We start from the raw sequence: 25409 nt of genomic DNA, 5'->3' as shown, positions 1-25409 counted from the left end.
TCATGGTGTCCAGGAAGTTGATGGTAGTGTGGGAGTGTTCCAGTGAGAGTTTAATGGATGGGTGGTGATTGTTAATGTTGTGGTGGAGATCTATCAGGGAGTTTAAATCATCTGTCCAAAGGATGAAAATGTCATTGATGTATCAGGTATATAATTGGCTTCATAGTGCATTTGTCCAGAAATTCTTCTTCAAGGTGGCCAATGAAGAAGTTATCATATTGGGGAACCATCCTAGTACCCATGGCTTCTCCCATGGTTTGAACAAAGTGTTTGTTGTTGAATGTAAAATTGTTATTGATGAGGATGGAATATCTGAGGGCTGTCCATTGTCTTGTAAATATTTGAGATAGGCAGCTATACCATAATTATGAAAGATGTTGGTATATGAGGAGGTGAAATCCACAGTGGGAAGGATGGTGTTCTGGGGATGTTGTTAATGTGGAGTTTGTTGAGGAAGTCAGGTGTGTCCTGGAGGAAGATGGCCCTTTGTGCAGTGTGTGGTTTGAGAGTGGTTTTTATGAGTTCTGATATTCTTTCAGTCAGAGTGCTGTGACCAGATATGATGGGTCTGCCTAGGTTCCATTATTTGTGTATTTTTGGGAAGCATGTAGAACGTCTCTGGAATGGGTTCTTGGGGAATAAGAGTTTCTCTTATTTGTTGTAGAGTTTCTCTTGAAGCTGTTTGGAGAAGGATTTGATGATATCCTTAAATTCCTCAGTAAATTGTGGTGTTGGGGTCTTCTTTGAATTCTTTATAGTAGGTAGTGCTGGAGAGTTGTCAGTTGGCCTCCTATAATAGCAATAATAGGCATTCAGATCTTTCCAACTGTCTATGGGTATGTATATAGTCCTTTGCGGGCTCCATGGATTATTTCCTTTCAGTGAGTGGAAGGTTAGATTACTAAGGATAATAACTTTACAAAAAAGTGACTAAACTTCTGAAATGTAAGGCTCAGACCATGGTATTTTCATGTCACTGGCTATGTTTCCATAGCTTGAGGCTCAGTGCTTTTAGTATTGTCAAAACATGGTATTTGTCATTTAGCAACATAAGATTTAAATATCTTCAGAGAATAAGATGACATTATTCAACTGTGGAATTATTACCCTGGAAACTGCATTTTGTCAGATTAGATGAAGAAGTATAAATAGTCAGTTGTAGGGCAGAGCATGTTCTTAATAATATTTGAATTTCTCAATTAAATTAACCTTCATATTCAAACACCACCAAGTTCCCTGTATTGTATTACAATTCATGCTATATGTCAGATCTCCTCCACAGTAGCATCATATACCTAAAAAAGCATTTGAACCAAAAATTGCCACGTACAATAGTTATGGAAGAGGAAGTACTAGAAGTAAGTCTCCATTGGATGTGTAAGTGTTTTGGTATTGGAAGTAAGTCTCCGTTTACATCATTCAGGAATCTCATTTAGGCAGTGAGTTACAGTGTCAGGAGAGAAGGTCTCTCATGTCTGTGCAAAAAGCACTAATGTTGATTTTTTTCTTCACCTTGTCAATTCTAGCTTAAGCCTGTAATTTTTTATAATCAACGATATTTTATTGTGTCAAGAAAGACTTAATACACTCCAGCTGCGCAAAACACAGGCTGAAGGTGCTAATGAAGAAACCACTCTAAACACACATTTGTTAAATAAATAAACCACATATGCTGAATTATATGGCATAGGAGCACTTAAAAATTGTGGCAGAGTTTAAAACTTTGAACCAAATACAGCTTGGTGTCCTTGAGATGACTGTAAATTTAAAGATGTTGACAACTCTGACAACTTTAATGGCTAAGTATAAATCAACGAAATTCATCTGTACTGTAAAAACTTGATTTGTGATTGTTTATTTGTGACTGGATAAAAAAAGCAAGATTAAAGGAGTTTCCTGCATTATTTCTGTGTGTTTAATTTGACCTATAGCTTCATTCCACAGTGGTGACCACTAAAAGATTTTATAATTTGAGAGAAAGATTCTGAACTCCCTTCTTCCTGCTCAGTAATCTTTGGTAAAAATTTATCAAGGAAAATAACTTCAGTTTAAGCTCTCTATTGTAATTTGCTTTGTCAAAATAAACTATAAATTAAAGACAGTTTTACAGTTGAATTTGGAAATGAAGTTGGTGGTATTTTTGTTTTTACATATATATTTTATAAGCAATAATTTAATGTAGATGTAGGTCCTTAACTGAAAAACTACAGAGTGTGTGTGCCATTGTCTATATTTGTGTGTGGTATGTGTACACAAGTGGGAGGGGAAACCCTGTCGTCTGATTAAAGGTACTGAATTGGAATATAGCACAAAGAGGTCCTATTCCATGGGGTCTACAGATGGGCAAATTCTATATTACGGCTAAAAATTATTGCCATTTATTTGTAGTGGCAACCTGGGGAAAGTGAAAATTAAGCGATTTTCAACAAAAGAAATGCTGTTATGCCATTGATTCCCATGTGAGTGGTTTGGTTCCAAACCTACTGAAAACAGTTGTTCAAAGTGCCCTTTATCAGGTGTAATTAGCTTTGCTGTGATAAATTGCTCTTGTTAAAAGATTTTTAGAAAGGGAAAAGTGATACTTAAAAGGGGTACAGATACTTAAAAGGGAGTACAGACCCCTCTGCAGAGACGAATTTCACCCCCTAATGAATAAAAATTTGTTTTTTCACCCAGTTTTGTTCTTTTTAATGATTCGTTCCAAAAATCCAGTTTCAAAACAAAGAAGATGAATTTATACAGTTGCACAAAGCTCACTGAAGTTAAAGACTCCTCTTAACTTTTCTGGGCTTTAGGTCAGGCTGTTGGTTAACTGTTTTCACAAACAGGAGAAAGCTTTTAAAAGTTGGTGGTGACTGGCAGAACTAAATTTTCTGTACCTTGATGCTCTGTGCCGCTGAGCTGTACCGCTGCCAGCTACAGTGGTCACTAATAAAAAGTCATCCATAGTTAGTCCCTGTTGTAAATATAAGGACAATTTGGACCTTATTTGACTGCCAGAACATAGGCAGGAGATTTTTGTTCTTGCCTTTTAGGGCACTAGGATTTGCAGGCCTATAGAGCAAGCCCGGCTTTATTAAATGCCCAGCCACATTGCCACAAAACAACACAGTGACATGGTCTTTAGCTGCTTTGAAGCCAGGGGCTTGTCTTTCTGATTTCGAAATGTAAGTGCAGTTGGACATTTTTTTTCCAGAAGAGCCCAGTCTCGTCAGCATTAAAAACTTGTTCCGGAAGAGAGCCCTTTTCTTCTATGATTTTCTTTAATTGTTCAGGGTAGGCTTTTGCTGCCTCTTCATTGGCAGGTGCAACTTCACCAGTAGTCTGCACGTTTTTGAGGTTGAAGTGGTTCCTAAAACTGTTAAGCCAACCTTGGCTGGCTTTAAATTCCTTCTCATTAGAAGGCTGTCCCTCTTCAGCAGGAGGTTTGAACAGCGCGTAGAGGCTAAGAGCCTTTTCTTGTAACGTGTTGCCATTGATAGGCACAAGTTTATGGTTCACGTCTTCCAACCATAAGTTTAATGCCTTTTCAGTCTTCACTGAAGTCTTATCACGCTCCTGGCTCATCACCTTAGCAGTTATTGGAGCACTTGATGCCACGGCTTGACAAATTTCTCTCTCTCAAATCTTGATGGCATGGATGCTAGATTCATTGCCATATTTACGTGCCACATTGGAGACCGACATATCATCTCTCAATAAGACCAACAGAGCCAGTTTTTCCACCAGCACTGGAACAGATCGCTGTTTCTTCGGTTGAGCACCAGATGAAGTAGTTGGCTTGCGTTTAGGAGCCATGTTGTATGAAAAATACATACCTTTAAACACTAGAATCACACTCAGCGTCGTGAGATGCTCACACTGAGAGGCACATGGGAACTGAGACCAACTGAGGAAACAGCAGATTCATGTCTAGCATCTCACGGCTCACTCCGGGGCATACATTCATTGGATGGAATCACCCACACTATTGACAGGTATCTTATTATTCTTCTTCGAGTGATTGCTCATATCCATTCCAGTTAGGTGTACGCGCCGCGCGTGCACATTCGTCGGAAAACTTTTACCCTAGCAACTCAGTGGGCCGGCAGGTCGCCCCCTAGAGTGGCGCCACCATGGCGCTCCATATATACTCCTGCCGGCCCACCCGCTCCTCAGTTCCTTCTTACCGCCCGTGTCGGTCGTTGGAACAGTGGAGCGCGGCTTAGCTGACCTCCACTTCCCTAGCTACTCGTTTTCTCGTATATAATTATGCAGTTATAACACTTTTATATATATATTTGTATGGTTATACGTATTTTCTTTGCTAACATGGTTAGTTTAGTTAGCGGGGTTCAGGAAGTAGCCCCTTCCATGAGCCCAGTGCCGGAGCCATGCATGGCTCACCGGGTTTTAAAAGGGGCCCGGCTTGCCAGAAGCCGCGGCCGAAGAGAGATCTACATGACCCCTATTTGAAGTGCCTCAGGGAATCACAGATAAGTGCCCCATTTGCAAGGCTTTTAAGCCGAGAACAAAAAGGTGCGGGACTTTCACTTATCCCTCCACCTTGGGCGCCGAGCGATGTTCAAGCGGCGGGCAGAAGCGCCTCCTCGGCACCGGACCCCGCCGGTACCACCAAGGCCTTTCGGCACCGACCGTCGCCGGCACCGATGTCGACTCGGCACCGCTCCCTTCTTCCGAGGTCGAGAGAGTCTACGATTCCTGCTGGTGCCTGGCGGCTCCCCGGCACGCGCCGTGGTTGAGCCCCCTGCTCCCGCTACTTCCGTGCCACCTGCATCGCAGCCAGAGAGCTCGCCTAAGTTGCGTTATCCGGCACCGTCACCTGCAGAGGCACCGATGACTTCGGCTCCCTCGATTCCAGTCCGCCAGGACCATGGAATCCGGTGCCTGGCAGCTCCCCGGCTCGCGCCGTGGTAGAGCTTACTGCTCCTGCTGCTTCTGTGCCAGCTGCACCACAGCTAGACAGCTCGTCTAAGATGGCTCGCCCGGCACCGACGACGTCGGCACCGTCGATCCCGGTCCCACGAGGGCCGTAGAATCCGGTGCCTGACGGCTCCCCGGCACGCGCCGTGGTTGAGCGTATTGCTCCTGCTGCTTCCGTGCCAGCGGCACCGCAGCCAGAGAGCTCGTCTAAGTCGGATCGCCCGGCGCCGACATCTGCTACGGCACCGATGACGTCGTCACCGTCGATCCCGGTCCCACAAGGGCCGTAGAATCCGGTGCCTGACGGCTCCCCGGCACGCGCCGTGGTTGAGCGTATTGCTCCTGCTGCTTCCGTGCCAACGGCACCGCAGTCAGAGAGCTCGTCTAAGTCGGATCGCCCGGCGCCGACATCTGCTACGGCACCGATGACGTCGTCACCGTCGATCCCGGTCCCACAAGGGCCGTAGAATCCGGTGCCTGACGGCTCCCCGGCACGCGCCGTGGTTGAGCGTATTGCTCCTGCTGCTTCCGTGCCAGCGGCACCGCAGCCAGAGGGCTCGTCTACGTCGGATTGCCCGGCACCGACACCTGCTGCGGCACCGATGGCGTCGGCACCGTCGATCCCGGTCCCACAAGGGCCGTAGAATCCGGTGCCTGACGGCTCCCCGGCACGTGCCGTGGTTGAGCGTATTGCTCCTGCTGCTTCCGTGCCAGCGGCACCGCAGCCAGAGGGCTCGTCTACGTCGGATCGCCCGGCACCGACACCTGCTGCGGCACCGATGGCGTCGGCACCGTCGATCCCGGTCCCACAAGGGCCGTAGAATCCGGTGCCTGACGGCTCCCCGGCACGCGCCGTGGTTGAGCGTATTGCTCCTGCTGCTTCCGTGCCAACGGCACCGCAGTCAGAGAGCTCGTCTACGTCGGATCGCCCGGCACCAGCACCTGCTGCGGCACCGATGACGTCGGCACCGTCGATCCCGGTCCCGCGAGGGCCGTAGTATCCGGTGCCTGACGGCTCCCCGGCACGCGCCGTGGTCGAGCTAATGCTCCGGCTGCTTCCGTGCCAACGGCACCGCAGCCAGAGGGCTAGTCTAAGTCGGATCGCCCGGCACCGACACCTGCTGCGGCACCGATACGTCGGCACCGTCGATCCCGGTCCCGCAAGGGCCGTAGAATCCGGTGCCTGACGGCTCCCCGGCACGCGCCGTGGTTGAGCTCCTGCTCCGGCTGCTTCCATGCCAACCGAAGCCTCTGAGGCACCGACAACATCGGCACCGTCGATTCCAGTCCCACAAGGGCTATCGAATCCGGTGCCCGACGGCTCCCCGGCACGCGCCGTGGTTGAGCGTATTACTCCCGCTGCTTCAGTGCTGACGGCACCGCAGCCAGACAGCTTATCTAACTCGGTTCGCCCGGCACCGGCTCCTACCGAAGCTCTGATGACCTCGGTACCGTGGATCCCGGCCCCACGAGGGCCGTCGAATCCGGTGCCTGACAGCTCCCCAGTACGCACTGTGGTTGAGCCTGCTGTTCCCTGCACGCCGGAGATGTTACCAATGGCGAGGGCTCTCAGTGCCATGACAGAGTCAGTGCTGCCTGACCCGGGCACCGCCGGTACGGGTAATATAGTCTCTTCAAGGGACTGTCCCCTGTCAGTACAGCAGAGCGGCACCGTTCATGATCACGGTCCCGCAGACACTCCAAGTCCTGTCGGCACGCCGGACACCACTGGCAGTCCCGGTGCTGTTTTCCTCGGTACTGGTCACACTCGCTGCACCGGTCGGTATCCCGTTCGCCGACCCGCTATCGGCACCGTTCCGACATTTGGCACCGGGGCAGGTACCTTGACTCCTGTAGCTCTTCTCCGAGCCTCGAGATCTCGGTCGACCTCCCGACACCGTTCTGGTTGCGGGTCTGGATCTCGTTCCAGGTACCGGTACGCTTCCCGATGCCGGTCCCCGGTGCCGAGTTGGGCAAGGTCCGAGTGAGTCAGAGACTCGGCCCGTGCCTTCTTTTAGTACCTCCATGGCCGTCCGGACACGCATCCGTGTCAGCCCATATGCACAGATTTTATGCTCAGGACCACGATCCTGATATGATGGCCAGCGGGCGCCAGCCCCGCAGCAGAAAGAGCCTTGGCGAATGCAAGGTGTACTCTGCAGGGGCCCTGCACCTCTGGGTAGCAAAACAACAAGCCTTGCTTAGCTGCGATAATTATAGCACCTGGGTGGAGGAGTTTCTCCCTCGAACCTCCCACCTGGAGTTCGCTGCCGTCTTGGAGGACGGGGGAAAGAATTTACCCTTCGTTGGTAAAGGCATCTTCGCGGCAGAGACAGCCCCAGACTGCGAAGCCTGCTGGACAATAGGGTCCTAATGCGTCTCAGCATGTATACGCCAGCGACCAAACGCAGGCCTTTATGGCCCCAGCCGCCATACTCTGTGCCTAGCCAGAGGCAGAACTCTGGAAAACGGCAAGGCCAAGGTGGTCGCAGACAAACGTCAGGCCCCCTAAAAAGCCAAAGTCAAGGTCCCTCGCAATTACCACTGGGACAAAAGACGGACCTTCCAAGGTTCGCCGGAGGGCGGTGTACCAGTCGCAGGACGGGATCCTGATCCCGCTTTCTCCTGGCATGGCCCCAGTTACTTTTAGATCGCTGGGTCCTGCGCACGATGGAGCATAGGTACCACCTTTAAATTGCTCCAGCCCTGTCCCCCTTCAGCGGACGAAAGGGGCTAGGGGTTTTACTTCCGTTATGCCCTAGTCCCCCACTCGAACACAGGTCTCAGACCTCCCTGGTCCTGCATGGACTCAACCGGTTTGGGATAAGGTTGAAGTTCTGCATGGTATCCCTGGGAACCATTATTCCATCCTTGCCTCCTGGGGGCTACTATGCCGCCCTGGATATGCAGGACGCGTACTTTTGCAATGCCATTTTCCCTCCGCACGGGAGATGCCTCCGCTTTATAGCCAGCGGTGAATACTCCCGGTTTACGGCCATAGTCGCCGCCTACCGTCGCTGATGTCGGATATGCGTTTTTCCGTATTGGGACGATTCGCTTATCCGAGGAGACTCTGAGACACAAACCACTCAGCCCGTGGGCATCGTCACGGTCTTATTCACAGATCAAGGCCTGATGATTACTATAGAGCAATCCACTCTGGTTCCCACGCAGAGGTTGGGCTTCCTAGGGGCTCTCTTGGTCTCCTACCTAGCCGGAGCCTGCTTATCACAACTGCGGTTTTAGGCGATGGCAACAATCATCTGAGGTCTGAAGGCTTCCCAACGACCTCAGCTCGTTCTTGTCTCAGTCTCCTGGGTCCATGGTTGCCCGCAAGTTTGTAACCAAACACGCCAAGCTCCGCCTCCGTCCTTTCCAAGTCCGGCCCACCTCGGCGTACCGCTTGGACAGGGAGCCAGTGGTCATGGTAGTCACCGTTCCCTCGAACGCCTTAGGCTCCCTAGAGTGGTGGCTAACTCCCTCCTTGGTGTGGACAGGGATGCGGTTTCATCCGCCCCAGCCCTCACTGCCCCTGACGGCGGACGCATCATCTCTCTGCTCGAGTGCTCATGGTCACCTCCGAGCTTAAGGCCTTCGGTCTTCTAGGGAGCTGGCATTACTCATTAATGCCCCAAAAATGAGAGTAGTCCGCCTGGCATGCCAGGGGTCCCAGCGGCAGCTGCGAGGCCGTTGTATCTCGGTGTTTACAGCCGACACAATGGCCAGGTGCTTCATAAGTATTCAGGGGGGACATAGTCCTTCCCCCTTTTTTTTTGTCAGGAGGCCATCCATTTCCGGGTCTTTTGCATGGCCCACTCGATGGAGCCGGCGACGTCCTTTCTCCCAGGCGTTCGGAACGTCTTAACTCTTTGACTCAGCAGGTTTTTCCTGTCTTACGAGTGATCACTCTGCCCCATGTGAGGCGTCCCGCTTTCCGGAAGTGGAGATGGTTCCTCACACAGACTTGTTCGCTCACCGCGAGAGCAGGAAATGCCAGGTGTTCTGCTCCTTCCAAGGTCTCTCCTCGGAATCGATCTTGGACGCATTCCTGATGCCGTGGAACGGCCATCTGCATTATGCCTCCCCACTGTTCCCACTGGTTCGTTACGTCCTGCTCAAACTCCGCAGGGGCAGAGCGTGCATCATCATGATCACTCCAGAGTGGTCCAGGCAGCACTGACATACCACGTTGCTCGGCCTGTCAGCCCAGACCTCATCACTCAGGGCAATGACAGGCTTCGTCACTCGGACCTGCAGCCTCTTCGCCTCACGGTGGCTCCTGCGTACCTGAGTCGGGGTGACAGGCAGCCTTCCACCTGGTCAACGTACCGAGCCAGGTGGAAGCGTTTCCTTTACAGCTGCAGTACACTCGATCTTGCTCCTGCTGAGGTCTCAATCCCCTCTATTTGGCCTGCCTCTGGCCTTCAGCGGCAGGATCTGGCGGTATCATCGCTGAGGATACTCTCAGTGGCCATCCCTACCTTCCAGCAGGCTAAGATGGACGTTCAGTGTCCCACGCTCTATGGGTTCGAGGTCCCTCAAGGGCTTGGAGCGCTTGCACCCTCGGGTGCGCCGCCCAGCCCCGCCCTGGGACCTCAACCTAGTCTTGGCCAGACGGGTCTCTGAGATCAGAGCTCTTACGAAGGTTCCACAAAGACAAGGTGCAGTTATGACCGCACCCGGCTTTCCTCCCTAAGGTGTTTTGGCCTTTCATGTTACCCACAGCTCAACGCAATGGGCATAACCGTTGCACTCCTTGGACATCTGTGGAGTGCTCGCATTATATTGTGGTGACAGAATCATTTCCTAAGGTGCCCCAGCTCTGCCCCGGTAGCGGGCCAAAGGGAGGGCTTGCTTGTTTTTCCTCTCAGAGGATCTTATCTTGGGTGATGGCGGACATCCCCACTTGTTATGATTTGGCTCATATTTCCCCAAGCCACATCACCGTGCATTCTACCAGGGCTCAGGCTTCATCTGCCGCCTTGCTGGCTCGTGTTTCTACCCACGAGACCTGTCGCGAAGCTCCATTGGTCCTCGGTCCTTACCTTTGCTTCGCAGTATGCCCTGGTTCAGCAGTCAAGAGAGGCTGTAGCCTCTGGCTCGGCAGTTTTATTCTGCCACATTTCACTCCGACCCCACCGCCTTTGTAAGGCTTGGGATTCACCTAACTGGAATGGATATGAGCAATCACTCGAAGAAGAAAAGACGGTTACTCACCTTTGTAACTGTTGTTCTTCGAGATGTGTTGCTCATATCCATTCCGCACCCGCCCTCCTTCCCCACTGTCGGAGTAGCCGGCAAGAAGGAACTGAGGAGCGGGTGGGCCGGCAGGAGTATATATGGAGCGCCATGGTGGCGCCACTCTAGGGGGCGACCTGCCGGCCCACTGAGTTGCTAGGGTAAAAGTTTTCCGACGAATGTGCACGCGCGGCGCGTACACCTAACTGGAATGGATATGAGCAACACATCTCGAAGAACAACAGTTACAAAGGTGAGTAACCGTCTTTTTTTCTTTTTTTTGCCAAGTGCATATAGTTGAATTCGCATAAGATAAAGGTGCGTATGATGTGACTCACCTGTAACGGATAGGAAATGTTGACTTTTTAATGGTGATAATTGTACATGGGATAAAACAGAAACCTAGCTTAGTACTATGGAATGAATACAGTTCTTGTAGTTTAGCCCAGATAACTACTAATGCATCAAGTAAAGCAATGCTGTTGACCAGCCTTTCAGACAGTTTTTTTAAATGATCATAATGTCATTTGGTAGTGCTCCAAGAAAGCTAAGCAGTTAAAATACCACAGATAAACTTTTAACCACCAGCCATCCTGCTGTTAGATGTATCCTTAGCAAAATGATAACCTTCGGGCACTGGGTCTGGTGCCAGTTCCGAGGTACACGATTATTTGTTCTTTACAAAGATAAATAATATCTGCATCTAACTGTGTGTGTGGTGGGGGGTGGGAGACAGTATACAAAAAGCACTCTCAGAAATAAACACACACTCCTGGGATAGGTCTGAAGCTCTGCCAAGATTTTAAGATAAATTATAAGGAAAAACAGTAAATGAAGTGACCAAAGGAAAAATTATTCCAGCAGCTCTTGACTCTGAGCATTTTACACCATGTTAATTGAAGAATTCAATTTTTTTAAAACAGATAATCATAAACAAATGCCTGATGCCGTAAATGGGGCAGCTTTCGAAAAGCGTCATAATACTGTTCAGGACAGGTCATCTTCCTGCTGCACGCTCTGATCACATTGCTCCTGTAAATTCCTTTAATGCCTTTCCTTTCTTTCATCATTAAATTCAAGATCCATGCTTGCTCCCATTGCATTCTACTCCCTATCTCTCTCCATTTGTCCCTCTGGTCTAATTTAAATAAGTTTTGTTAATATCAATCATAACATTAAATCACTTTTAATCAAAAATAGCAAACATTTCTATGTAGATTGTTTCCTCATGTTCCACAAGGTGGCGCCCTGGAGTTTACCTACCTAGTTCCAGAACTTTCACAGTTCTGGACACACGTGGTAGAGAAGAATAAAAATGGGTCTTTTTCAATAGTTTTCACAGAACAACTCTGGGTTCTCACTGCAATCTTTTCTTCTTCTTTTTAAACCCGTAGCTCTGCCAGAAGGTTAAGACTCATAAGCTATATGTCAGACGAAGAGCTTGTAACTGCTGTGATTGGATATTCTGGGGAAGTTTATAATATATGGGTTTTATGACACTCACAAGCTCTGCAGGTTATACTGACAAAATGTCTAACTTCTGTGAAGTCTCTGTTCATATCAGATATGCACAGGTGACCCTCTGCAAACTACATTTGTGGCTTTGTAGAAGTTACCTTATTAATCTCATGGAACATCCCTGATGAAATACAGCTCTTGTGAAGGTTATAAGCAAAATCCATTCAGCCATTTTGAGGTGAAATGAACATAAACCATCCTTTATTCAACTTTTAAAACAAAACAAGGAAATTTCCAGTGCAAAAAATATGTTCAGATTCTAGAGTGACGTTAGTAACTCCTTAACTAATTAGTTGATGGCTGGAATAGAGAAGGGAACCATCCAGCATAAATGCTCAGTAGTATCACTATAGGAGTGACAGTGACTTATTTGGTGAAGAGTCTTATCCTACAAAATGCTGAGCATCCCTATAGTTTCAATCAGGACTAGTGCTAGCCCATTGGGGTCCCTAAGCAGGAATATTTTGCCACCCCACCCCCAATACTAAAACAGGCAAATTTTTATAATAATAAATGAATGGGGGGGTGGCCCTTGACCTGCTCGGGGCCTTAACCAATTGCTTAGTCCATTTATGCTTAGCGCTGGCTCTGGTTCCAGTAGAAATTTTGGACACATTGGGATTTTTCAGAGGGCACTTAGCATCACTCAAGATTAGTCTGCAAAATAGTTATAATTCCCTGTCTGTGAAGTTGTAGATTTTCAAAGGCACAAAAGGAAATTAGATGCCTTGGAAAGTCAATGAGATTTGGGCACCTTCTGCCTTTGAGTAAATGATAAGGGGAAATTGGGCTTATAGAGGGAGATTTTCAAAAATATTTCTTTCTGAAATTCTACAGTCATTGATTGTAGCTCGAGGAGAGCAAGTTTGTTTCTAAAATTTTGAGTTTAATGGATACGTTCTTTCTGTGACGTGGATCTTTAAAATGTGAGCAGTATTTCCATTTTTTGAAAAGTTTTAACTATTTTTAAAGTTGTATTTAAAAAACAGCTTGTTGTAGAATCTTCAGATTTAAATATAGACGAGATGAAGCTCTGTGTGTTAGAATGTTTTGGGTAAGCCTGGCTGCTAATTTTAGAAGTTATATGGTATGGGTAGGATTTTTCAAAAGTGGTCAGCATTGACCTAATTACTGTCTCTGAAGTCAATGGCAAAACATTCACTGATTTGCATGGGAGCAGAGTTGGGCAACGCTAAGCCCTTGTGCAAATCTCACGGTATAACTTATGGGAGACATTCTGCCTTCGATTATCAGCCTCCAGTTTCCATGATGTCAGCAGGAGCGGCACATGTATATTTAAGCAGAATCTGACTCTTAATTCCTTATGTATTGCACTGGGAGCCCAGTCAATGTTTTTAATGTTGTGTAAAATATTCTTTTCCTGTGTAGACACCTGTTTGTGATATCAGGCATGGTTGGCTTTGTTTTTTTTTTTTTTAATGTGTATGGATGCACTGTGGTCATGCCTTGCTACCCTAATGAAAGTTACGATATGCTGTGGTTCAAACTTTTCTGCTGTCTGCTGGATCTCATACTTCTGTTATTGCCAGCAATTTCAGACTAGAAAATGGATGTGTCCATAAAGTGCATTCTGTTTGGAGAATGCATTTTCCAGATCCAACTGCTCATTTAGATGTAATGCACTGTGTCAAATCCCAGTGTGAATCTGGCACTGCTCACTGCTTAGGATGTCTTTTAGAAGTCCTTTCTTGCCCCAAGCAATTAGATTAAAGTTGGAAACTATCACAGAAAAGCTTAATCTCAAATGATGCAAAACAATCAAAATAGGCTCCCTTGGAAATTCCGGAATGTTTTATGAAGTATTTTAAGAGACATCTTTAGACTTTTTAGGAGTATATGCCATTTCAGTCGCAGCACTCAGTAGTACCTCAAGTACTGCATTAAACATTTATACATTTATGCTGACTGATCAGCAACAACTCCTGCAGCATCCTTTTAGTGTCTTGACTTCCCACAATAATGATGAAATAGGGATTGCTTCCAATAGCCACTTTCAGAATTTGTCTTTTTTTTTTTTTTTAAACAGATGCTATTCTTCCCTCACTCCCTGTTATCATTTTACTGTCTTGGTTTATTCTGCAATGTTCCATTCCTCAGTCGTCAGAAGGATGTGACTTTTCTTTGTTACATACATAATAGGGTAGCTATTGTGAATATTTTTAGTACAAAAACTGTAAATGCACCATATTTGATTATATACATAAGAGCTAGATTCACCCTTGGTATCAGCAGGGCACAGGGCCTCTAGTGGCTAAAAATCTGTTTATCTGGGAGATCACAGCCCTGGGCAGCAGCTATGACTTCACCTCCAAAACCTGGTTAGCACGTCCAGAAGGTGTTGCTGTTGGATACCCTAACCAACTTCTACTGGTGGGATTCCATCCACAGATAAAACTGACCTCTCCCAGCTTAATCTTTCTAGAAAGGGCAGCAGTGGAAATACTGCCCAACCTTCTAGAACTCAGAGCACCTTGAAACTACAATATGTAGCAACCTGTGCCAGCGAGGCTGAATCTAATCAAGCATCTTCCTCTGTGGTTATAGGCAAGTAACTGGGAAACCTCACGGGTGACTGAAGACTGCCAATCACTATTGTTAAAGATATTGTGGTAAATTACTTGACTGGCACCATGTAGCAGGCCTAATGAAATGAAGATCTTGTGTATTTATTTATTTATTTATTTATTTATTTATTGTTGTATTATTTATTTATTTGCTGCAACAGGTTCACCAGGAGACGAGTCAGGGGGAAGAATAAGGAAGTTAAGTCTTGGACAGTATGACAATGACGTTCCAGGGCAGCCATCATATACCAGGTGTGGCTGGATGAAATCTACTGCTATAGACCAAGCTGTAAATCCAGGATCACTAATTGCTGAAGGGGAAACCAAAGAGGTAAATAAGAAAGAATTATTCAAGATGGGGTGAATGATTGGCCAGCATAGAATCCCAAATTCAGGAGCACAGTCGGATTACAAATTCCCACATTGATAAGCGAAAGTTGAGCATATTATGAGGTTTTGTGCATGATGTGCCATCTCTGACAGTCACTGGATATAAGAAGAACAGAACAGTCCTATTCATCAGAAAAAGGCTTTAACATAGACTTGCACGTACGTGTGTGTGTGTGTGTGTGTGTGTGTGTCCGTCCTGAGATCTCTCAATTGTAAAAGTGGATCAGATTATACGAAAACTTGTATAATCTGATGAAAAATGGCCCACTGTACTGCAGAGACTTGATGGGGTTTACCACACACTCATTTTACTGCTTTTTGCCTCTTCTAGATGGATGTGGCACGTTACCAGGAAGACCTAGATGAAATAGACAGGGGAATCTTCTCACCAACCAAAAATGGGAATGAAGCTGTTCCACCAACCCCAGCTTTTCCAGTGTCACCAGAGACACCATATGGTGAGGAAACGTCTTCATCATTTACTTTTAATGAATGTGTTACTTTTAGCATGTCAAACTTATAGAAAAGGGTTATTTGCTTTTCTTTCTCTTCCAGTGAAATGCCCCCCACATTACCGCCAAATGAGTCCATCTGGCCAACAGATCAGTAGCCTGCCTGAGATGTACAGAACTGGGCATGGTAAGAACCATACTTCTGCTTTTCCTTTAGAAGATTCCCAAAGGCCCAGTGTGCCTCATGTGGCCTAGTGCAGATCATCTGCAGAAAGAGGTAAAGTTCACCCTCGTTAAGTACCTTTGTGCAGTGCCAGAGCAAGCAACTGATAATGCACAATCATCATTGTGCCTGCCCAATAATAGAGAATTTACTAATCTATCAAAATAGCATTATCAGATTTTTGGATATGATTTTTATAATTTCTTTAGGCATTGGCTTCATGTGAGGAGAACACCATAATTGTCATTCCTCTCTCAAGTGACGCAAAGGATGGCTGTGCTCAAGTCAAATCGCATCCTAGTCAGTTCAGGGATATTATGATGAGTTTATTGTTGCAGTATAATATAGATATTAGATAAACAATTTTCATATTGCATGTTTGTTTCCAGTAGATGATTGCATAGGGAAAGGGAGAGGGTCTGTCTAGTGTGATCTTGTTATAAATGACCAGAAGAAAATCCCCTTGGTTGGCCATAAATCTTTGCTACTGTAAACCTGCTGTAAGCTGCTCCTGGTAAGAGGTGCCCCCATCTTCCCTGGCACAAGAGTCATTTCAGGGGCACCGCAGGGAAGAGCTGTGCCAGGCCCCCACTGTCATAAGGTCTCTTATTTAAGGTTATTTTGTGGCCTTACGGTGCATTTTTATATCTTTCTATATTTGGATTTCTTTTAAGTTCGGCCTAACATATGAATTTTCCCAAGTTACAACACCTGTAATTTTTTTGTTACCCTTAACTTACTGATATATACTCTCAACCTGAACTCCAACTTAATGTAGTGTTTTGTCTGAGACCAAACAGAACTTCCTATGTCATTACCATTATATTTTGTTTGACTTCGGCTTTTCAGAGTGTTTTTTCTTACACATGCATAAAAATGTAAAGAGATTAGTTAAACTAACAAAATATTTTTTTGGGTGTTCGGCTGATTTCCTACCAATGTACATAAAGGAGCTGAGCAGACACATGGTGCTGTGACTTTGACCTAACCTACACAAATTAATTTCTGTATGTTTCATAGGGAAAAAATGATGTGATATAGTCACGTAGGCTCAGATGATACTCTTGGTTACATTTATGCACCTACTGCAGTCAGTTGTTCATGTAAACAAGATGCAAACTAGAGAAAATGTAATAGCTTTTAGTGTAAACAAGCAGCATTGTTCTTCATCCAGTTACTGTGCCAGGAACCAAGGATTCTTTGAGATTTGTCTCCTGGAGCCTTCCTTACACATAACCAACTGGACCTGAAGAAGAGCTCTGTGTAGCTGAAAAGCTAGTCCCTTTCGCCAACAGAAGTTGGTCCATCCACCTTGTCTTTCTGCATCCTTTTTTATTAATTCCTTCCTTATTAGCTGTATAAGTTGGGTAGACCGCAAAAGTGTAAGAAGTTTGGTTTAATTCAGATAAGCACAGAAAAGATTTGTCTGTTTATCTGATGCTTATAGAGAACTATCCACTTTGGAAGTCAGGCTAGAAATAATATTCCTTGTAAGATTTCCAGCATCTCCTTGCTTTGGTTAAGTTGGGAATAATGCAAGCAAAACCTGTGTGTTTTGGTGTTTCTGTTTTGGTGTTTCTGACAGGAACATGGAGTTCAGAGAATCTGTCAAAAACCAAAAATCAAACAGACGCTACTTCTTGAAAGCTCAAAATAAGTTGGGTCTGGTTAGGTTTAAGTATGTTCCTTCAAGAAAAGAAATAAGAATTAAGAGGTGATCTTCAGAGGTGGTTATCGCAAACATCTCCCACTAGCCCCAGGTGCTCAACACCTGGGAAAATCAAGCTGAAAATACATTGAACTCTGCATCCTTATTACATTACTTGTTACTTAGGATGATCAAAATGGGTTCATAGAAAATAAGGCCTGATCAAAACCTTTATCCTACTTTAGTCTGAAACTTTTATTGAGATTTGAAATATTTTGGTTGATTTATTTTTTTACATTTCCTGATGTCCGCGGGGTCCAGAAGTGGAAGTACCGCAGTATTAAGAGGAACCAATAAAAATCTCATGAGATAATTTGTCATCATGAGATTTCCAGCCTAACTTTGCATGCAACAGTTTGTAGGTCAGGTAGTTTGGATGATGGTGTATGATTGCATAAACTTGATTTTGCTTCTCTTTATCAAACCTCTAGTGTTCTCTGAACAGTGGGAGTTACACCAACAAGATAGCATATTTGACTAAGTGCAGTGATGAGCTGCCAAAATCTTAACAACCGGTTCCCTATAAAAAGTTCTGATTTAAGGGGGAGGAAGCGAGGGAGGGGCCGGAGCAGGGGGAAACATACCCATGGGGATGGGAGCCCCTGCAGGGCCTGGGGCAAATTGCCCCACTTGCCCCCCCGGCAACCCTAGAGCTTGCAGTCCCCTCCCCTCTTACCTTGCCGGCAGCTCAAAGCAGCAGGACGACTCGACTCAGGAGCTCAGCTGAGCTGCCCAGCTGGTGCCGGTGGCTGGCCCTGCTGGTAGCTGGGGGGAAGCAGGGGAAGGGCCAGGGGAGCCTCAACCTCCCCAGCTGGGAATCCTGGGAGCAACAGGATGGTCCGGCCCACAGACCAGAGTTCTTTACCCACTCCCTGGCCTTTTAACAACCGGTTCTCCACGGAGGTCTAATTTTAGCAACTGGTTCTTGGGAACCTGTGGGAACCGGCTCCAGCTCACCACTGACTAAGTGTATTTCTTCATACAATGCATCCACCATTATCAGAAGTTCAGTTATCCAGAACCCCACAGTCATGTTCCCAATCTGGTGTCAGATAACAGGGCTTTCATAAATGGACGTCGCTTAGCCAGCGGTGTTTCGTCAAGATAGGGAGCCCAGAGAGTAGAGAGACTGAAACCTTTATGCGAGTGAGATCATTAGCCAACTTAGTCCCCCACAAACACACAACATTTAATGCACAGCAGCTTTTAAACTGAAGCACTTAGATCAGCTCAGATCTCCACCACCTCAATTCTTTCTCTTTTCCTCAGTCTTCCTATTTGTAAGTCAGGTGGTATTGGGTAAACTGGACAGTTTACTGCATGATAGGACTTCTTGGCTGTGCACTCATAAATCGAACCTGTGAAGGCTGCAGGTAAACAAACTAGTCCGGCCCGCCATGGTGCTTACCCTGGCGAGCCGCATACCAGAGGTTGCCGACCCCTGGTATAGATACAGAAAACATCCATAGTTGCATTAGGTAGGCAATGGAGGGGAAAAAGTAGGGCTATAACGCCTCATGTTTTAGGGCCTAAGCCCTCTGAAGCTTCTGGTATTAGTCACTGTCAGAAACAGAATAGCAGATTACATGAACCACTGCTTTAATCCAGTACACTAGTTCCTATATTGCTATGTAACAACAGCTGAAACTATTTGAGCAGTAGTGTGTCCTTTACCTTTTGTAAGGTATTTGGGACTTTCTGTGTTGCCTAGTTAATATTTAAGTAGTAGCAAACAATAACAACAACACACGCTATAATAATATCTACAGTAATAAAGCAATTCTGCTATAGAGTGCAAGATTCCTGTTTATGATTCAGATGCATGGCTTTGCCCTTTACTCAGTTAACTCTTAAATAGTTTCAGAGGAATCCAGTCCAAGGTAAATATACTCCCGGGGTCAGCTTCTGCAAATGAATTACAGTTTATTTACCTTGTCTTCTTCTACTGAATGCTTTTTAAAAGGGCCATGTTTAGGATTCACTTTGGCATACTTGTTCATTTTGCTTGTGTGTTCTACCCTTTCCCCAAGCCTGTGTCTGTCTTGTCTATTTTCGCGTGTAAACTCTTGAGAACAGGGATTGTCTCTTGCTCTGTGTTTATACAGTCCCTAGCAAAATGGGGCCTCTTTCTTGTTGGTCCATAGGCACTACTGTAATAAATATAACTGATGTGTTAGGCATCCAAAATCCATTGTATGTCTTTGGGACACTTATTTGGATACCTAACTCCCTTAGGCTTCCTTTGAAAATCCCAGGGGTAAACTCTTAAAATTGGACGTGAATCTTCATCCAGATCCAGACACATCCCCCCAACTCTGCAGGACTTCTGATCCAGGTCTGTACTCCACCCCTAACCTCCCGTATCTAATAAAATCTGTTGGAAAACTAGTGGGATATTTTTTGGCTGGCATGAAATAGCTGTGCTCCTGGTCCCATTCAGGGCATAGGGAGGAGTAGATAAATCAATCCCATGTGGTTTTGCTGGTAGAGAATCACACCTACCCCTTGCCTATGGGTTTCACAGCTGTTTACTGACAGCAGAAGTATCTGGAGACAGAGGAATCCTGGGTTCAGTTTCAGGTTCTGGAAAGGAGTGTATCTGGTGGTTATATACCCCCAGTCTGCCCTCATCTCCCCATACTTCTACCTCCAACTAGGCGCCTGCCTCTGCCCCCAGCCTTCTGCTCCTGTACACCTTGGCACCTGTTTCTGTTCTCTACTCAGCTGCCCCTGGCTTCTGCTTCACCAGCTCCTATCTCTCCCGGCCTATTACAGTCCATTCTCCTTCGGTCTGGTCCTCTCTGCCCTCCCTTGATATCGCTGGGCAGGGATGTTCTGAAGTAACACCTGACATTGGTAAGTGGGTCAACTTAAATGATCTCATGCTGTAGTTGTTTTTTTATTTCTAATTTCTGAGTGTGTGGTGACTGGTACATGAGAGGCCTGATTGTGGTTTTACTAAAGCGGAGTAAATCTGATATTAGTGAAGTTACTCTGGAGTTTTGCCAATGAACTAAGATCAAGGCCAGACGCAAAGTGTTTATGGAGCAACCCATCTAGCACTGCTCAACTACTTAAAAGTTCACCAAGGTAAGAAAAACTTTTCACTGGGTAAAGTGGAACTTATTTTTGTTGATGTGGCAGTTCTGCCATAGGGCCAGATGCAGCCTACTTACTGCAGCTATGCATCGGTTGTGACACTGGCAGTGAGACAGCCGAACCTGAACTAATAAGGCTTTAGCCAACAATGGAAATGTTTTAATTTGTAATATTCTGTTTAAATTGTGGTGTGGTTTAGGAGATAGAGCCCTGTACTCAAGATACCTGGGTTCTGTACCTAGCTCTGCCAGTGGCCTTTCTGTCTGTTCCTCAGTTTCCCTCTGTAAAGCGGGTATAATGACACTGACCTCCGTGGTAAAGTTCTTTGGCATCTACTGATGAAAAGCACTATATGTAAGAGCTAGGTATTATTACGGTACCACAACTCTTGAACCATTTTTAAGCCCGTTGGAAGCATTCTCTTGCAGCAGATTTGCACAATGACAGTTTCTCCATGAGATCACATATAGCGGGTTCAGCAATGTCAAATGCTAAAGCTAAAGACAAAAAAGAAATCAACACATATTTCATAGTGCTTCTGAACTTGTTAAATTTGCTGCTATTTGGCTGAATAAACAAAGTTTCCTTTAAAAATGATTCTGCTCCAAAAAGGGATTCTTTAGAAATGGCTTTGTGGGACTCCAAGTGTATTGGCTTTCATTGACTCACATCAAATGTTCTCTCATTTTATTGACTGCCAATATCCAAATAGCTCAGAAAGTCAAATTCTGTCCTCTCCTTCTTGCGCACCATAGCTAACGATCCAGGTTCTGCTGGCAAAAATAGGCCTTCAGTGTTGCTGTAAAGGGTTTTGCAGAGGCATCACTGATTAGAACTTAGTAAAAATTCTATTGAATGTGCCAAAGGAGGAATCTCCCCCTGACTCACTCTCTTTCTCCCTCCCCCAATACTTTTCTGTGGCTCTGCAGGGCTAACGAATGAAAAGCAGAACTATTAAGTAAGAAAGTACCATTCTTACATAGTCACTTTTCAGAATAGTACCACACTTTAAATTGCTGCATCGTTCATTGTTGTGCAAGGGCCACTGTCAAGTTTGAACTGCATCAGTTTCCCCATCTATAAAATAGGGGTAATCATGTTTACTTTTCCTTGTAAAGTACATTGAGATCCAGAAAAAAGGCGGTGTGTAAGTGTAAGATTTTAAAATTATTATTTAAAGAGAAGACCCAATTCAAAGACCCCTGAACTCAGGAAGAATTTACTTCCAGATCTCAACTTTGCTTCTTAGGCCCACCCCTAATTTTTTATTAGCTGCGATGCAGGATTTCCCATAGTTCATGGTACTCAGCATGTCTATAGCTGATTTGTTTCTTTCAGTATTATTTTTTTTCTTCCTTCCTTATTGAGAAAAACACACTGGAAAGACTGCCGTCAGTGCATGTAATGTCAGTGCAGAATAACACACTGGGCTATTTGTATATTTAGAAACAAAAATCTGTTGTCCTATAGGCAATGAGGAAGATAGTCAATGCAGTGGCATAAGGAGCTATGGCAGAAACAAATAATTCTTTAAATGTCTGTTCAGTCTAAGCAGAATTTGATTTTTATTTTTTTATAATTTCAACAGATAATATCAATGTAGATTTTTAAGCAATTTTTTCCATTTTTATCTATTCAAATTTTCACAGTTGAAGAAAATTCTGGGGGGCTCATAACTATTTAATGACAGTGGACATTCAGATAAAAAATGTAAAGCTTTATAATAATTGAAACATAAATTGTTAACATCACATGTCAAAATATACAAAGTAGATATCCTTAAATCAAACTCTAATACATTCTCAAGTGGCATTTTTCTTACTTTGCGTATCTGTAAATCATCAGTGGAAGTACTTTTTCATTTGTTTGTGTGTATGCCGTGCAATTGATATTTATTGACATTTACCCTTAAAAATCTAATCCTTACAAGCCTAGCTATGTCTCATAGATCTTATGTCCAGAAGGGACCATTATGCTTATCTAGTCTGACCTCTTGTATAAGATAGGCAATAGAATTTCACTTAGTAATTGCAGCATCAGGCCCAATAACTTGTGGTTGAACTAAAAAATATATTTTAGAAAGACATCTAGTCACATTTTAAACACTTCAAGTGCTGGTGACTCCACTAAAGCTCTTTGTAAATTGTTCCAGTGGTTAACTATCCTTACTGTAAAATATATGTGCTTTATTTTCCTTTTGAATTTATCAAGCTTCAACTTCCAGTGGTTTGATCTTGTTATTCCTTTGTCTATTATACTAAGAGTCCTCTGCTATTACATATCTTCTGTCCATGTTGTAGGTACTTATAGATCATGACGGGTCAGCAACTTTCAGAAGCGGTATGCCAAGTCTTCATTTATTCACTCTAATTTAAGGTTTCACGTGCCAGTAATACATTTTAATGTTTTTAGAAGGTCTCTTTCTATAAGTCTTTAATATATAACTAAACTATTGTTGTATGTAAAGTAAATAAGGTTTTTTAAATGTTTAAGAAGCTTCATTTAAAATTAAATTAAAATGCAGAGCCCCTTCGATCGGTGGCCAGGACTCTAGCAGCATGAGTGCCACTGAAAATCAGCTCGCATGCCGCCTTCGGCACGTGTGCCATAGGTTGCCTATTCCTGGATCATGATATAGTCACTTCTTAACCTTCTTTTTGATAAATAGATTGACCTTTTGTAAGTCTCTCACTTTGTCATGTTTTCCAGTCCTCATATTACTGTAGCTCTTTCTTTTGAACCTTTTGAATATTTCAGTATCTCTTTTGAAGTGTGAAAACACCAAAAATGGAACACTATTCCAGTTATGGTGTCACCAGTGCCATATACTGAGGTAATTAACACCTTATTCCTACTTGATATTCCCCTCTTTATACATCCATGGATCACATTAGCCCTTTCAACAGCAGCATTACACTGGAAGCTCATTCAGTTGGTGACCAGAATTGCCGTTTTCCAGGGTATGTTCCCCCCCACACCCTTTAAGCCTACGTTCTTTGGTCCTAAAAATTGACTAACTGTGAAATTCTCCAGCATGTCTCATGAGTGGCAAAAAGAGGAACTTTGTGTTTTATTTCTCAGGCATTTCCAAGAGCATCTTTTTTAAAGTCTTGATATTTGAGATGAAGATACTGTTGGCATCTAAGTGTTGGTGGTTCTTTAACCAGTTGCTCAACCAATGGGCACTTTCCCAACATGTTTCTGATCAAATTGAGATAAAAAATCAGGGGAGCGGAAGCTGATATTTTAGGTATCAAAGGTATTAATTTTGTCCTTCCCTGTATGCTGTGGTGCCATTTTCCTCTACCCAAACCTTAGGACTTTATTCATCATCATCATACAGACTCCTTTCACTGGCTGTGCCCTAGCTGGTCCTTCTCAGCTTCTGCCTGGCTTCCTCTGCCTGCCGGCTGTAACAAAGTTCAGAACTGCTTTCAAATGGGAGTCTCACATTTGGTGCCTTACTCTAGCAAGAAAAAAAGAAAGATGCTTATTGGTTTAGCCCTCTTCCTGCAGTGTTCAGATCTGCAGTTCCTTGTGCATACCAGTGTCCCAAAGTCATATACTGCTACATGGTGCAGCATATCAGTATCACTTTTCCTCACCTCTCTAGTAAGCGATACAACTTTTAGGCAGTTCATTAAATAAAAATAAAAAACAGTTTGTTTCCTTGATCAAAGAGGATTAACTGAGTTTCCACCCAGAGCAATTTATAAATTGGTCAGATTTATACAAACCTCCCCAAATTGGGGTTTAAATAGCAGAAGCACAGATACAGCCTTCATGGTAGCGTGAGAGCCATTATTTATCTAACAGGAGGTTCCTTTACAGCACTGAAGGAACAGAGGTCCTCTCTGTATGGCATTTAGAAGTTTATAAAGGCTCTTTTGTCTCATGCTGCATACAGCTAATCGAGGTCCCTCTGTGTAATTTGTTATTCAAGTAACAAATAAAATTGTAGTGAACACTTTGACAGGGATTTGAATTCTGGCTAATAAGCCCCTCCAGGCTCAGGACTGCTTGCCTTATATCCCTCAGATGCTAAGTGAAGACTAGAAAATGTACCCCCCCGTCAACCCTGGCCAAAGAATAATACAGATCTGTAGAAAATAGGACCACACAGCTTTCAAAGAGATTGACACTGCTCCAATGGCAGTAGCCAGAGGGCCTATAGAATAAGGGTCAGATTATCCTCTGCTCTGCGCCAGTGTATAGGGGTGAAATAGACACAAACAGCCTGTTTTCCTATCTTCTTCCGTGGATATGCTCCATGCAGTATGGTGTTTGTATATCCCTGAGCACAACAACTGTGAAAAGTTAGTGCCAGGTAGTTGCTGGTGCTAGGAGCCTCAGGGTGGGTAGGTATGGTTGAGCCCTGCTCCCCTTCCATATTGGCCAGTGAGATGGGCCAAGTACACATGCTGCGCTTTTTTCAAGGGTGTCACAGTGGCTGTGTTGCCCTGTGCTCCCTTGGAACCCATCCAGGCCCAAAGGGTCCTGGTGCTTCTTTTTGGGTGGGGTGTCCCCACCTATCCTCCAGTACAGGATTCTGTATTAAAGACATGATAGTGCCCTGTATGTTTATCAGAGATCAGGGTGACCAGATAGCAAGTGTGAAAAATCGGGACGGGGTGGGAGTAATAGGAGCCTATATAAGAAAAAGACCCAAAAATCGGGACTGTTCCTATAAAATCGAGACATCTGGTCTCCATCTGAGATGGAGAAATGGAATTAGCATCATGTAAGTTAAGGATGGGAAAGACACATTAGATCTTCAAGGCCAGCCCCTGGCCAGTGCAGGGTTCTTCTTGACAGTGTGTTCAAGATGGGTTCTGTCTAGTCAAGTGATGTATATTTCACCACTCTCCATTGATGACAGTATCACAATCTAATAGTTTGCCCTGTTACCAAGTTTTTCCTATTATTGATCATTATTTTTTCCTTTTATTAATTATATCCTATTGCTAGTTGATGAACCCTCTCTGGTTACAGATTGTATCTTGGGGGAAATGACTAAGGAAAAGTGCCAAGAGATACTGAATCAGAAGGTGGCAAAGGGGAGAACTATGTGGGGAGAGAACCTGCAACATAACATTGCCACTGTTGCTTTAGAAATGGCAGTTGTTTTTGAGGATGAACAGCAGAATCTCCACAATCTGAAGGATTAAAATTTTTTCTCACCTCCTTCACACAGAAACCATGTATGTCCAAGGTAAAAAACAAAAAACAGTAAGCCATGACAAGCCTGGCACCTTTCTGAACATCTGTGTTTC

General features: G+C 44.8%; 1 protein-coding gene across 6 annotated transcripts in view; it reads left to right on the top strand.

Moving 5' to 3' along the window:
• Window positions 1–25409, top strand: part of TNS3 (tensin 3) — a 438738-nt gene that overhangs the window by 347421 nt on the left and 65908 nt on the right. For all 6 annotated transcript variants that reach the window (XM_030551450.1, XM_030551451.1, XM_030551449.1 and 3 more), the window contains 3 exons: window positions 14426–14595; window positions 14986–15112; window positions 15210–15293. In XM_030551450.1, coding sequence (XP_030407310.1) covers window positions 14426–14595; window positions 14986–15112; window positions 15210–15293 — 381 coding nt within the window. The remainder of the gene's footprint in view (window positions 1–14425; window positions 14596–14985; window positions 15113–15209; window positions 15294–25409) is intronic.

Source organism: Gopherus evgoodei, chromosome 2, assembly GCF_007399415.2.
Source record: "Gopherus evgoodei ecotype Sinaloan lineage chromosome 2, rGopEvg1_v1.p, whole genome shotgun sequence".
NCBI lineage: Eukaryota > Metazoa > Chordata > Testudines > Testudinidae > Gopherus > Gopherus evgoodei.
This window is presented reverse-complemented; position numbering and strand designations above follow the sequence as displayed.